General features: G+C 37.6%; 1 protein-coding gene across 3 annotated transcripts; it reads left to right on the top strand.

Moving 5' to 3' along the window:
- Positions 1–1,253: 1,253 nt before the first annotated feature.
- Positions 1,254–13,453, top strand: LOC101738864 (uncharacterized). 3 transcript variants are annotated; one of them, XM_004932513.5, is made up of 4 exons: positions 1,254–1,586; positions 9,112–9,268; positions 11,715–11,834; positions 12,146–13,453. In XM_004932513.5, the coding sequence occupies exons 1-4, from the start codon at positions 1,542–1,544 to the stop codon at positions 13,060–13,062; spliced, it is 1,239 nt and encodes a 412-aa protein (XP_004932570.1). In that variant the 5' UTR covers positions 1,254–1,541; the 3' UTR covers positions 13,063–13,453. The 3 variants fall into 3 exon arrangements, with proteins under 3 accessions (XP_004932570.1, XP_062529435.1, XP_062529434.1); XM_062673451.1 differs by lacking the exon at positions 1,254–1,586 and adding an exon at positions 5,540–5,721; XM_062673450.1 differs by lacking the exon at positions 1,254–1,586 and adding an exon at positions 7,868–8,120.
- The last annotated feature ends 796 nt before the right edge of the window (positions 13,454–14,249 follow it).

Here is a 14,249-nt window from a genome sequence, read left to right as displayed (position 1 = left end):
GACGAGCATACGGCCCACCTGATGGTAAGTGGTTACCGTCGCTAATAGACGTCAGCAATGCCAGGGGCAGAGCCAAGCCGCTGCCTACCGTTTAATACTTTGGTACTGGTTTACTGGTGGTAGGACCTCTTGTGAGTCCACGCGGGTATGTACCACCACCCTGCCTATTTCTTCCGTGAAGCAGTAATGCGTTTCGATTTGAAGGGTGGGGCAGCCGTTCTAACTATACTGAGACCTTAGAACTTATATCTCAAGGTGGGTGGCGCAATTACGTTGTAAATATTTATGGGCTCCAGTAACCACTTAACACCAGGTGGACTGTGAGCTCGTCCATTCATCTAAGCAATAAAAAAAAAACTCCACAAGCCTCGTTTCTAATATTTTATATTAATTATGCTTAGGAGAACGATACTAACGGTAAAGTATGATGTTTTAGAGGCACCTACCTTCTACATTCCTACCTTTGTCTTCAATATATAGTTTCCAAAATCGGTCTGTGGTTGAATTAGGAATTTAACTAGATAATTCAATAATCAACAGAAACAACAATAGGTCGCTAGTAAATAAAACTGATACAATAGTTCGGGCGCAAAATCTAATATAATTTTGTTTTTGTTTTAGAAGATACGGTTATACGATATCGGCCTTTAGATGTTTTTATTAGTAAAGTAAAGAAACCAGGCCACTGTCCCTTTTGAAAACGTCTTGCTGTATTTAAAACATCGAACTACTCGCGGCGTGCCACCATTTTTTCGTTTATGGTAGGTACTATGATATTTCTGTCATTAGGCTTAGGATTAAGAGCGCATACAGGACAAATAATATTTTTCTATAGATATACTTCGTAGATTTCAACCGCGAAGCTATTATGCATTTAGATTTGAAGGGCTGGGTTGAAATTCGCCTATTTGTGTCTAACATGGTATTCATCTTCTTCTCAACAGCCGCAGGACGGTGAGGTGTAAGGTCCCTGTGCCCTAGTGGCCAAAAAAAGCAAATTTATAATAGTATTCTTCAATCTGTATGTTCTAAAAAGTTTATCAATTGACAACTAGTTACAAGAAACTTAACTACTGTACTTTTTTGAGTTCTTAGACTTTACTACAGATTAAATAGACAACCCCATGAACCATCCACGTAGTTTAATTTTATTGTGTAATTGGCGTTCCAGCCTTTAAGCCGAAAAGCGCTGCTCCTTTGAGGCAGAAACAGGGTCGGTGCCTGGACGCGATCACTAATCTATAGCAGTAATCTCTGATAATCACAAGCTTAACGCAATTGGTTAGCGCGACAAGTATCTTCCTATAAAATAAAGTATAAATTGCTTAATCGACCGGCTCAAACAACACATTACGATTTATCGCCTGCATCTAAGGTATTTGCATCGACGCGACAACGAGCCCTTTCAATGTCGCTTCTCTACGAATCCTAGCACTCGCCGTATTCAAAGCGCTGCAGCCGCGTCGGGCGGTCGTCTGCAGACTATGAGTCTAATGCCGTACATAGTTGGGATTCGGTAGTGTTGTGTAAAGTTTATCGCCATGGTTGTATGCGACAAGTGGGTCGCGCTCAAGATAGTCGAATTCGTGAGTAGTTACATCATATGTAGAAAGGCTTCGTTTGGTAATCGTTATTGGTTCGGTTTACTAACAAACCCAATGTTGCTTCACACATATAACATTTAAAAGTGTCATTAAAAATAATTGTTTTGAAGCTTTAAAATAAAATGTGATGTGCGATTTAATCATAAGAAATATCCTTAAGAATATTAATTCGAATTGCATTTAAGTGCAGAACCAAGGTTGGAGCGTCCTTTGAGCCCGTAGGGGTAGGTACTCACCATCCTGTCGGCGTGCATTCCCGTTTGTTAGTAGGGTAGGATAGTGTAGAATACAATTGAGGCATCGTTCTAGTGTCTTAGGGCACGCTGAAGCATTTGATTTGTATGGCTTCGATGGCCCTGCCTATTTCTGCCGTGAAGCAGTAATGGGTTTCGGTTTGAAGGGTGGAGCAGCCGTTGTACTGTAAAAACTGAGACCTTAGAATTCTTGTTTCAAGTTGGGTGGCGGCATTTAGGTTGTAGATATCTCCGGTAACCACTTAACATCAGGTGGGCCGTGAGCTTGTTCACTAAACTAAACAATAAAAAAAACACGTAATACTAAATGGACCGTGAGCTCGTTTTTGCAGTCTACTAATCCTTTTTATTTAAGTTAGATGTAATTTATGAGGTAATTTAATAATTTTCCCGTAAAAACATTTACATCAGTCAGGTAGGTACACTGCAGGTAATAAGGGAATTTTCTCTCTTTCGAATAAGTCTATGTTGACTCCAATCCAATACAAACGTGGAAAATAACAAAACGAAGACCGAATGTGCGTTTTTCCCCTACAGAACTGCGAGCCTAATATCATTGATCGGAATTTGTATATTATATGCAAAGATTGTGAAAGTTTCGTTAGCGCGATTCAGGTTTTTGTCAAATCTACTCTGTTCTATTATACCTAGCGATGCACCACGTTATAGATGTAACTCTGAGTAACTTTTAAACACCCAGTTTATACATGTATGTACGTAACAGCCGAACGTTTATTATAGCTGTTTATATACTCGTTAATTTTTACATCTCGCGGTATATGCTAAGTTCAAAATAAATTAACAAAGAAAACTCACAATAAAATAAAATTCGATATAACTAAAACTCCGATCTTAGAAAACTCCGAATTGGGAAGACGTGTTTAAAGGCATGACTTCCTACTGTAAAAAAATGTTATAACAATCGATGTAACATTTTTTTAAATTTCATATTCATAATAAAATCAAACTTCTAATAATCATTAAAAACATTAATTGGTAAGCACAATCAAGTTTATTTTTTCAAAATTATGTCACAAATATTTAAATTCGGTATAAAGATACTAAGTCAGTCGCTACGCTGACCTACAGTGCGTTTCCATAAATATTTTTTACTACGTAACATCCGATATCCGATATAACGCCATCCGTGGTGTTTACAAAGTGTTATTTACATTTCCACTTACATTACCTTTATAAACGAGTTTTCTTCGTGGTAGATTGAAATTTGGATACACCCCTGACTAACCACTAGGTTGACTGTAAGCTTGACTGTTATAAGGATTTTTAGTCGGTAATTTGTATTTCCAAATCCTCCTTTAGTAGCATTCCTCATGTCTGAGGGTCGTGACCATCTCCCCCTATTATCCTTCTCTGGATGATGTTTCACCATCTTCCTCTGTTCTCGGCGGTGTGTATGGCATCGTAGACTGTGGTATCCAGAGTGGTGCGGATTTTGTCGAACCAGCGCATTGGATTGCGGCCACGAGATCTTTTGCCTGCAATCTTGCCAGTTACTATACTATTTCCAAATCCAAGGGACTTAAAAAAATACGTAAAAAATATAATCTGGGTAATCATTGTCTGTGGTAGACGGTGGGAAGTGAACCGCAGGAAAATCCGAGCTATATCTAAATCAAAATAGTCCTGCGGTTTGGCATGAATTCGGCACGTATCTCAAGTGAGGTTTCGGTCTTATATCTTAAAGTAGATTAAGTTTTAGTGTAGGATTTCGTTAATAAATTAGTACCAAAACAGCTCGTCTGTTTTATAACAATATAAAAGACATAAAATGATTCACAAATAGACACAAAAAATATTAGTTTTAATTGCGTAATTAACGCTCGTTCTTGTTTTAAAAAGACTTTGTATTTCGGCATCCAATTGCAAAATCGTAATTACATATATTTAGATATTTGCCAAATAAATGAAGATTTATAAAAATTGACAGCCACGCAATCTCGTGCTGCAAACAATTAGCTAAGTTAGTCGACAACAATTAGGAAGTTTGACCTTTAACTCATTTCGATTTTTATGTGCTAATTTTATAGTGTGCGTCTTATTTAACTTGACATCTACAACACCTCCCACATATCTCTTGAAATTAGTCCTGTGACTGATGTTAATTCAATTAGATCTTGCCTTACAAAAATAAAATACACCTACGCACTCATTTGAGAAAATCCACCTTATGCATTTGAAGTCAGTTAAGGGCTTTAGATTTGATATCTTCTCCTCTAAATTTTGTTATAAACGAGATTGGTATAACTTACAAATTGTAGATCGTGTGGTCTGGAACATTTAAGTAATTCCTATTTTACTATTTACATATTTCTAACGTAAAGGTAGTCAAGTTTGTAGACAGAACAATGGTATTTAAACAGTGCCTTATTAAATAAGAGTCAATTAATAAACTTGTTATAAAAATATGACGCGCAAGTTTAAAATATATTTTAAATCAAATAGCTGTTATAATAAAATATATTCATAATATAATATATACTTAATATAATATATTCGTAAGTAATCTCGTCTTTTGTTTGTTTTTTTGTTAGTTTGAGTATTAAAAGTAATAAGACAGTAAACAAGTATTTTGCGGAAATTTTTCAGTTTTGATCATGAGAGGCAATTATGTTATGACTAATTTTAGTTTATCCAGAAGATTAATCTCACGCTTTTTCTCATAATTATAATTCGTAGGTAATAAAAACACGTTTTAATATCAATGAAAAAGTCAGTATACTCTGTCATGGCTGCGTAGGTAAAATAAATGTAATTACTATATGAATCATCATACAAAATTAATAGGTCGTCATTTTGTATGACCAACATAGAAGTAATTACTTCTCAAGTGAGGAGTAACACTGTAAATCATCCGAATTATGACACCAGTTTTTTTTGTCCTAAGCACGAAAACCTTGTTCGTGAAAAATCCGCACGCAACGTGTTTAAAGTAATCAATTCCTGGTATTATAATAATAATCATTTATGCTTAAAGCACTAAGGACGGTCACAATTTTTATTATTATTAAATATTCAATAAGTTTTACCAAGTTGCTGACATGGTTAGTAAATTAATACCAATGTGAAAAAAATACTTTTTAATGTGATAGTACCTATAGCTTTTCGCTGATGTGAACCTATTTTGAAGTGGTTATAATTGTAATTATAATTATTGTTAATTATCGATCTTTTATTAGCTTAAGACCAGGCGGGGTATGCGCTCGTAGCTGCTAGGTCGTTTTGGAGTTGAATCAATTTATTATCTCTAAAAATACGTGTTTTAAATGTGACCCACCTGAAGTAAAAAAATTTAAGGAATCCATTGTCTATCAGAGAACTCTATTTAAATTAATTTAGAGTAGTTTTCAAATCACATTTAAAAGATTTTTATTGCCGTTGTAGTCGAGTATACCCACCTGATGGCTAGTGATTACCCTCGCCCATGGACGTCAGCAATGCCAGGGGCAGAACCAAGCCGCTTCCTACCTATAATTAGTACTCTCCACAAGCCTCGTTTGAATTGCGTTTGGTACAAAGCGCCCTTACTTTGTAAATTTGTAAATGCTAAAGATAGTATTCTGTTTTGTATCTTCGACGTGATTTATCTTACGTTTATCTAAGATCTAATCAAACGATGCCGAGTATTCTCTGGTTATTTGGTTAATGCATAATAAGTATCTGCCCGTCTTCCACAGCATTACGGGCCTGTTTAGTTTGCGCGCGTAATAAATCTACCAAAATATTGTGTAACAAGTTGAACCCTTGACGTATAAGCATTCAGAGCGCGTGTGTTTATTGTGTCGTTTATCCATAGTCAAGCAGTTCAAAGTCACTCCCACGATTTGTTGTGACGTCACTGAGCGGTGAGGAATTATCGCAGTCAAAGGGAAAAATTATGTTCCTCTGCAACTACCGCTGCAGTGGATATGTTTTTGTTGAAATTTATCTATTTTGGTTGTTATTGTTAGGGATATGCGATAACAGACCTGGGTGCTTAGTGCGAGTTTCATAACGTTCTCGATAGCGTAAAAGTTAAGTCAATTTTATATGCAGTTGAAACAGCGCCCCTAGCGGCAAACGTACGTAATCGATTCCATACAAATATGAGCTAACTTTTACGCTATCGAGAACGTTAAAAAACTCGCACTAAGCACACAGATGGGGGCATCGTAAAATGTGCTATCGATGTAGTGAGAAATTATTTCCCTTCGGGAAAACTCTATCTATCTACATAGGCGGCACTGAAAATTTCGGGAATTAACGAAGTGACACAACATTACTATTTAAAAATGTATTTATTGCTTTTCGAAGTATTCTCCGCGAAATTTGACACATTTTTCCATACGATGGAACCAATCATTGAAGCAACCATTCCATTTGGAAGTTGGGGTCTCCAAAATGGCCGTTTTGTAGGCGTCCACAGCTTCTTCAGGTGATGAAAATCTCTGTCCACGCAATTTATTCTTTATTTTAGGGAAAGTATAGAAATCATTAGGGCTTAGGTCGGGGCTGTACGGCGGATGGTCTAATAATTCTATGTTTTCTTGCTCTAAAAACTCTTTTGTTCTGTGCGCGGTGTGAGAACTCGCATTGTCGTGATGGAGGATGATGCGGCGGTTGCAGTTTTCTTTACGGAGTTCAGAAACGACCTGTGGCAAACAAATGCTAGCATACCATTCTACATTAACCGTTCTTTGTCCCTCAAGAGGAATAGTCGTAACATGGCCGGTTTTGGAGACAAACGTGGCCACCATTTTTTTTGCTACACTCCGTGACCGAACAATTTTTGTTGGCTTTAACTCATTTTCGAACACCCAAACTCGTGACTGGTTTTTTGTTTCGGGTTCGTACGCGTATATCCAGGATTCGTCACCTGATACAATGTTGTATACAGCATTTGAGGATCCTGCGTGGAATCTTTCGAGAGTTCTGACGAACCAAGTAACGCGAGCCGCTTTTTGCTCTTCACAGAGCGAATGCGGTATCCATCGGGAAAACAACTTTTTTACACCTAATTGTTCATGCAAGATTATTTGTATTTGACTCATGCCAATGTCTAAAGTTGCCTGAATTTCGCGGTATGTCACATGTCGATCTTCCTCAATCAGCTTACGCACGGCATCAACGTTTTCTTGGGTGACTGCAGTTTTTGGACGACCTTGACGTGGATCATCACTGAGCTTGACACGTCCACGTTGAAACTCAGCAAACTAGCGATAAATTGTGGTTTTGGATGGGGCTTCATCACCAAATGCAGAAATCATCCGGTCAACACACTGTTTTTGTGTTAAACCACCTCGAAAGTCATAATAAATCATCGCTCTTGAATTTTCTGGAGTCAATTCCATTTTCTCAACGACTAAACAAGTTTGACAAAACCTCGTGACAAGACCGAGAACCTTTTTTTAAATAAATAAATGGTATTCGATTTTTAAAACCAAGAAGTTTTCAATTAAAAAGATTTTAATATGACAGGAACAGTGGAAATATTCCATTCCCGATACTTTTAGTGCAGCCCTCGTATCTCTTAGGTTTATGGCGTTTCCTTTTAGATTTCGCCAATGTCAAGTGTATATAATACTCTGCTTTCTATAGCGGGCTTCGTGAACGAGCAAGGTCACAGATATTCACTAAGAATTAAGTGAGTAGCTAAGAATGTTTGATGACAGGATCTCTGTTGATTTACCTAAAACAATATACATACAATATACATACAACATATATATACAGGGGTTAGTTCGATAACAGACAGACAAACTACAGCTTAATATTATTATGGTTAATGAATGAACTAAGAATATAAACGAAAGGGGAGTTGACAAAGGAAAGAAGAGATTTGAGATCAATGGGGCGAGGAATATCAGGAGGAAGGAGATCATAGAGGGAGGAAGATAGAAGTGGACAACTGAAAAACATGGGAAAACTCTGATCTTTATCGGAATACGATGACACCCGAACTGTCAATGAATGAATGATCGTTATAAATGAGTGACATTTTCATAAACATCAATATCTATGATTAATATGGAACTTTATTGTTTAGTATCAAATGCCAAAATGAATAATGTCATTGTACTGAAGCTATTTGAGAGAGCACGATAAATACGAACTTTTCTGAAAAATTACGTAGGAAAATCTTTTCTCACTATATCTTTATGACTCTTTAACGACTTGTCAAGTAATTGACACATTTGTATACGTAATTAAAATATTTGAACTAATCTCTGTTCGTAATGTACTTTTCCTTAATTAAGATGGACAGGTATGTTTTGGCGTAATTGCTGGTATTGCAAAAGAAATGTATTACTGTCGATGAGCTCGTCTACCTGATTTTAAGTGAGGCGGTAGTCTCAATTGCGTTGTGTAACATGTTTCACCCTTCAAGCCGGAACGCATGACAGTTTTGCGACAAACATAGTCAGGTTGGTGGTACGGGTCTTTCATGATAGTTGTCACATTTGTCTACGTAATTATAATCTTTTACTAATTAACATTTTGCAACATACTTTTGTCACTAAATGTCACGGCCTAAGGTATTTTTAAATATCTTGAACACGTATCAGGTATGAAAACTAGTTAGCTACCGCACAAACGTTAGGGTAAGCGCAGCCGTCGCAACGATTTTACTACTAATATGACTAGTTCGGCGGGTCATTGTGAAACGGGTCAAGATGAGCGATATGACACGACTTTCTTCAAACGAGGCTTGCGGAGAGCACTTAGTGGTAGGCAGCGACTTGGCCATGCACCTGGTATTGCTGATGTCTTCCTAGAAAGGCAATAAATAAACAAAAAGTTTCTCGCCTCAAATACTACACGACGACCACTCTATCAAGAGTGAAATGATTGATAAGACGAAGAAGATTTTTTTTATTGAAGAATTACTGTTGGCCCGGAGGCCTTTCCACTTTCACCAAGACTGGTGGGCGAGCAAAAGGTCAGCAAGAAGGGGTGGGATTAGCTAACAGCTGGCCGATCGCCTCTGACGGAGACCTAACAACTCAAGAGCAGCTGCTTCGCGAATGAATCTACTACCGGGACGGAATCGCGACCCGCTGAGAAGATCCGGCGAGAAACTCAGTAGGCTGATGCACTAGACGACGAGTACGGTTACCGGGGTCCCTAAGCCTGCTCCCAGCGTTAGAGCTGAAGGCGTCTAATGCAAGTGTTATTGGATCTAATGGATCCATTAAGACGTGAGAAGAATAACGACTCTAATAGTTATGTACTAAGTTTTGTTTTTAATTTTGTAGTTGTTCTGCGTGGCGTGCTTGGTGGCGCGGCGGGTCTCGCAGGATGATGAGGCCCGGCTGGCGCTGCTTCTCCAGAAGCTGTCCCGGGAGTGGTCGCTGCTAACTTCAGTCACGTGGGACTCGGTCGGGGGAGCATTCGCTGATGCTATTTACGGAGGTAAGATTTTATGAGGCTATTGCAGAATTGCCAAGAGTATTATAGAAAATTGTCATCTCGACTTGATTTTTTATACCTTTCGCGTTAATATTTCATTAGTCTGGCATTTTTTCGGGGCCTATTTTTTATGGGGCCTATGGTAGGCTATGGGGCTATTCCAGTTAGAGTTTGTTTAAAGTTTTGTATTAAAACGGGGAATATAATTGTTTCGGGTAAATAGATATAATAAAGAGACATACATTCTTCTTCAAAGTTCCTCAATTGTTAGTATCGTAGTTAGACGAGCATGCGGTCCATCTGATGCTATGCGATTTCTGTCGGCCACGAACAAGGGCAATGCCAGGAGCACGGCTTGCCGTAAAATATACCCTTAAAGTTGCTTATTGTGAAAGTGGTCAACATATTTTACAGACCATAAGCGCTTTAATGTATAATGCATATATACGATTTCCAAGATTAATGTCAAATATTTAATTATTTGAAACTAGCCTACCCGGCAGACTTCGTAGTGCCTCAATCGATAAATAAAAGACGTAAGCTTTTGTATAAAATAAACTTAAAACAAACAAAAGGAATCCGTCCGACGGGGGGACACATCAAAGGAAAAACAACATTGTTATTTTTATTTAATTCAGAGCATTTTCATATTTATGTACCTTTTAAACCTTCTCTGGACTTCCACAAATAATTCAAGACCAAAATTAGCCAAATTGGTCCAGCCGTTCTCGAGTTTTAGCGAGACTAACGAACAGCAATTCATTTTCATATATTCAAAGATGAAACGTAAACAGATAATGTAGTAATGCGAAATCAGTCTTAACGTAAACTTTATACGACAAAACAAATTATTTATATATTTAAATTCTAACAATATAATTGCTCTTCATGATTGTAATGGCGTCCGTCATGTACGCAGTTAGAATGGATCCGTTTTAAATAATTGTATGTTGTTATTACTATTATTAGCTGCACATTGTCTCGCGAACCGGTTATATATGGACGCATTGATATGCTGTTGATATGTATTATAAACTTCGAATCAATAAATAAGACTAAAAACAAACAACCTTAAAACACATAAATCTTTTCGATTCTCTAAAGACTATTATTAGACGCCTTCAGCTCTAGCATTAGGAGCAGGCTTAGGGGATTTTGTAACCGTACCGTAAGTTAATCTAGAATTAGGTTTTTTTTATCTTTATCTCTGGATTATTTTATCGTGAAGAAGAAACTCCAATACGATTTTTTATTTATTTTATTGCCCGTGTAGGCAGACGAGCATACGACCCATTTGATGGTGCGTGGTTACCGCCGCCCATGGACTTCAGCAATGCCAAGTGAAGACCCAAGCCGCTGCCTACCGTTAAGTAATCTCCATAAGCCTCGTTTGAAGAAGGATATGTCATAGCGCTCGGGAAAAACCGTGGAGGGGAGCTCATTCCAAAGCCGGATGGCAAAAAAGATCTCTGAAAACGCACTGTGGATGAACGCAGTGGCTCCAGGTAGTGTGGATGAACTCTACTCCGGTGGTGGGCGGTGCGATGGTAAAAACGAGATGATGGTATCATCTCAAAGAATTCCTCAGAGCACTTCCCATGGAACATACGGTACAAAATACAGAGGGAACCGAAGTCCCTCCGCAGACCCAGAGTTTCCAACAGATCGGGAACGAATGGGATTATCGACAATCCGAACGAATAAACTGCGAGACTTCAAATATTACATGTTATTGTACAAAGAAATGTATATATCAATAAAGTCTAGGTTCTAAGAATTAGACAGTGGTTAGGACAATATTTAACATCAGGTGGGCCGTAAGCTCGTCAACCCACTTAAGCAATAAAATAAAAAAATACACGTGTGGCACTCGGGGACTGCCGCGATAAAGCTATTGCATAGCATTTTTTATCAACTTATGCAATTATAATTAGACAATAATAATTTAATATTTAAATAATAATAAAATAGGACCACGCTATATTTATAAACATTAACAAAAGCAAAACATTAACTGTCCCCTTCACACTCATAAGCTAGAGCGCGCGAGAAAGAGATGGGCAGACTTTTCATGATGCGCATGTAGTGCGACGTCACGCCGCGCGCTTATTCACAAACACTACACAAAGGCGGAACGTGTGAATGTGTTGAACGCGAGCTACATAGTAGGCAGAGTGAGAGTGCTAGGTTTTAGGTTCGTTACGGAATTTCTTGATTCGGTTACCTATCCGTGCGGGCTCATAAGTGGTCCTACCACCAGTAATAACTTAATTGACTGCTCGTCTGTGTTCAACAACATGCAAAGCAATAAAATTAGCGTATTCTATTCCTATCTGTTTCCCTTCTGTTCTATCATAATTCTGTCCTCTATATTCTATACTACAAAGTTTCAAAATTGATTGAATGCTGTAACAATTATTGTAATCTATTATTTGATTTCTTCATGTAGGTTACATGATAATCACGTTCGGACTGATGCTGGGCAGGGTACTCCAGGAGCTACCGAAGGGCCGGAGACTATTGGAAGGGTTTTTTCTCGGACTCGGAATGCTATTCTTCCTTGTTCTTGGTAAGAGATAAAACTTTATTACAATTAATGGGTTATGATAAGACAAATATTTTCATAAAGTGAAATATGCATATATGTAATTCCTAACCATGTGTGTAAGGTGCTGTGAGATCTATTTTTTTTTCTTTCACTTAAGGTAAATTTAGATAAAATAATGTTTCCCAGATAATTCAGTCTTAAATGATATGCGCAATTGTAAACACAATGCGTATCCTTGTGACGGGCTAACCAAATGCCCAACTACAATTGCATGTGCTTGTACCTACGTTATTTAACAAAATGGTATTTGATTGACGACAACAATTTTCCAGGTGGCCTGGAGTTAGCGTCTCTGGATTCAGTACCGAGTAACCTCATTGTCAATGCATCAGTACTAGGAAGTCTGTCATTATTTGTCGCAGCATTATTCCTCGTAGACCTTATGGGTCCGAGGTCGTATACTGCTACAAATCACTCCCAGACCGACCCTATATCGTCCCCTAAAGTTGAGAAGAAGGTTTCTATAGCTGCCCCAATAAACGGGCAACTAACCAACGAGAAGTCGAACGGGTTCGTCTCGGCCGAAAGACCGAAAGATCTCGATTTGGAAATGAACAGACTGGAAAAAGATAAAAAAGAAGAGACTAAATTCTTTGACGAAACGAAACTTGCCTTGACGAAATTAGATCAAATGGAAAAAGACGCTCTCGAAAAATCAAAGTTTGGCTCATTGAGGAACGGATTCGGAATGGAGAACTACGTCCGGCTTTCGGATCCAATGCCGGAGCCTGACCGACTACACTACGAGAAGGAGCTGGCAAAGTTCAACGACAGATATTTCAGGGAATATTTAGACAATTTTTCAGGGAAATTGTCAGTTAGAGAGAACTATCTACCCGAACCGCAAACCCCTGTTTTTGCTAAACTGAAGCCTGGACGCCCAAAGAACTTATTCGACGACGAATCCTCAAGTAACGATCAAAGGGAGCGCTCAAAGTCGCCTTCTAAAGCTAAGACGGTTAGCACACCGACCTTACAGCAACTTGAAGACTACTTGCGAGGATCGTCGAGGTCGCGTAGGGCTGATACGCCGGCGATATTCCCCATGGAGCCCATCGAGGAAAAGGAGCCAACAGACGCCGAGGGGAGGGCTTCAGGAACACCCACAGATCCTGGCTACGTGCAATACACGGCGAAGAGATGGCCGGAAAGTAAGCATTTACGGACGCCAAGACACAGTCCAACATGACCTTTATAGGGTTCGACGATTTTTGATTATCCACCTGTGTTTGACAACTTTGTTTGTTCTTGAATCTGTTGTGACGATAGTTTTAACTGTTTAGTAACAGTCATTACTGTACGAATGGTAATAAATGTGAAAATATGTAATGATACCAAAACATGATTATTGTGTGTTGCAGATTATAACGTGAAAGTTTATTATAATATTAAACTATAAATATGTATATCGAACGATACTAGGAATGTAAATGTATTTAAATATAGACTATATCATCATTTTCTTTAGATATTAATACATAAAGATCGTATATTAAGCTAAGTTATTGTCTTCTCAAGAAGTAAAAATAAACTGTAATCTTTGTTTTTTACACACGTATTATTAAAATGAATTCCGCAAATCGTATTTTTTAATTATTCCTTAAACACAATTATGAACGTTTTTGTTTGTTCCCACACTAAAAATAACATTTAATTTGTATGAAAACAAAGGAATCGACTACGCACTGAGGTAATTAGAAGTTTTCACGGATTCTGCTGTAGCAGGAAGTTCATTGATCCAAAGTGCTTCTGACATTAAGATAACATTAATTTACAAATAATGATCTTGGGCGACACACGCTATCCTTGTGTCATGAGAGAACATGTTTTGATTTATCGACTAAGAAACTGTAAGGTTTAGAATAGTTTAGATATTTCTAAAGAATTAGTTGACTTTCTGTATCCATGTATTCTTTATTCTACTCAGGTAAGGGACTTTTTGGCGGGATTTCGTGAATTTCTTGTGTAAATTGTTTAAATTTCTTAAGTTAGTGTTTCTTCAGGTTTAAATGTTTAATGTCGGTGGTTTATTAATTGTTTAGCATCTGTGACAGAGAAAAAATTTGGGAAAATGCTATTTCAGGTTTTCTCAGGCTTTTCCAAAAAATCCACTTAAAACTATTAGTAAATAGCCACCATTTTACTAAGACCTTATTTAATCCCATCTCATTTCATTTCATTTATTATAATTTCACCCCAATTGATTAAAATGTCAAATTAATCAATATTCTTTTAGCTTCATATTATTTTTTAAATTTTATTACTGTATAAGAAGAACATGTAAAACTTGGCTTAAAGGTCTCGCGACCAGGCTATAGAGTGGTCTCAAAAAAAAAACTAAAAAAATTGCTTGTCAACAACTAACATTGATGTTAA

This window comes from Bombyx mori, chromosome 17 (assembly GCF_030269925.1).
Source record: "Bombyx mori chromosome 17, ASM3026992v2".
In the NCBI taxonomy this organism is placed as follows: domain Eukaryota; kingdom Metazoa; phylum Arthropoda; class Insecta; order Lepidoptera; family Bombycidae; genus Bombyx; species Bombyx mori.
Note: the sequence above shows the minus strand (reverse complement) of the source record. Positions and strands in the feature narration are given on the sequence as shown.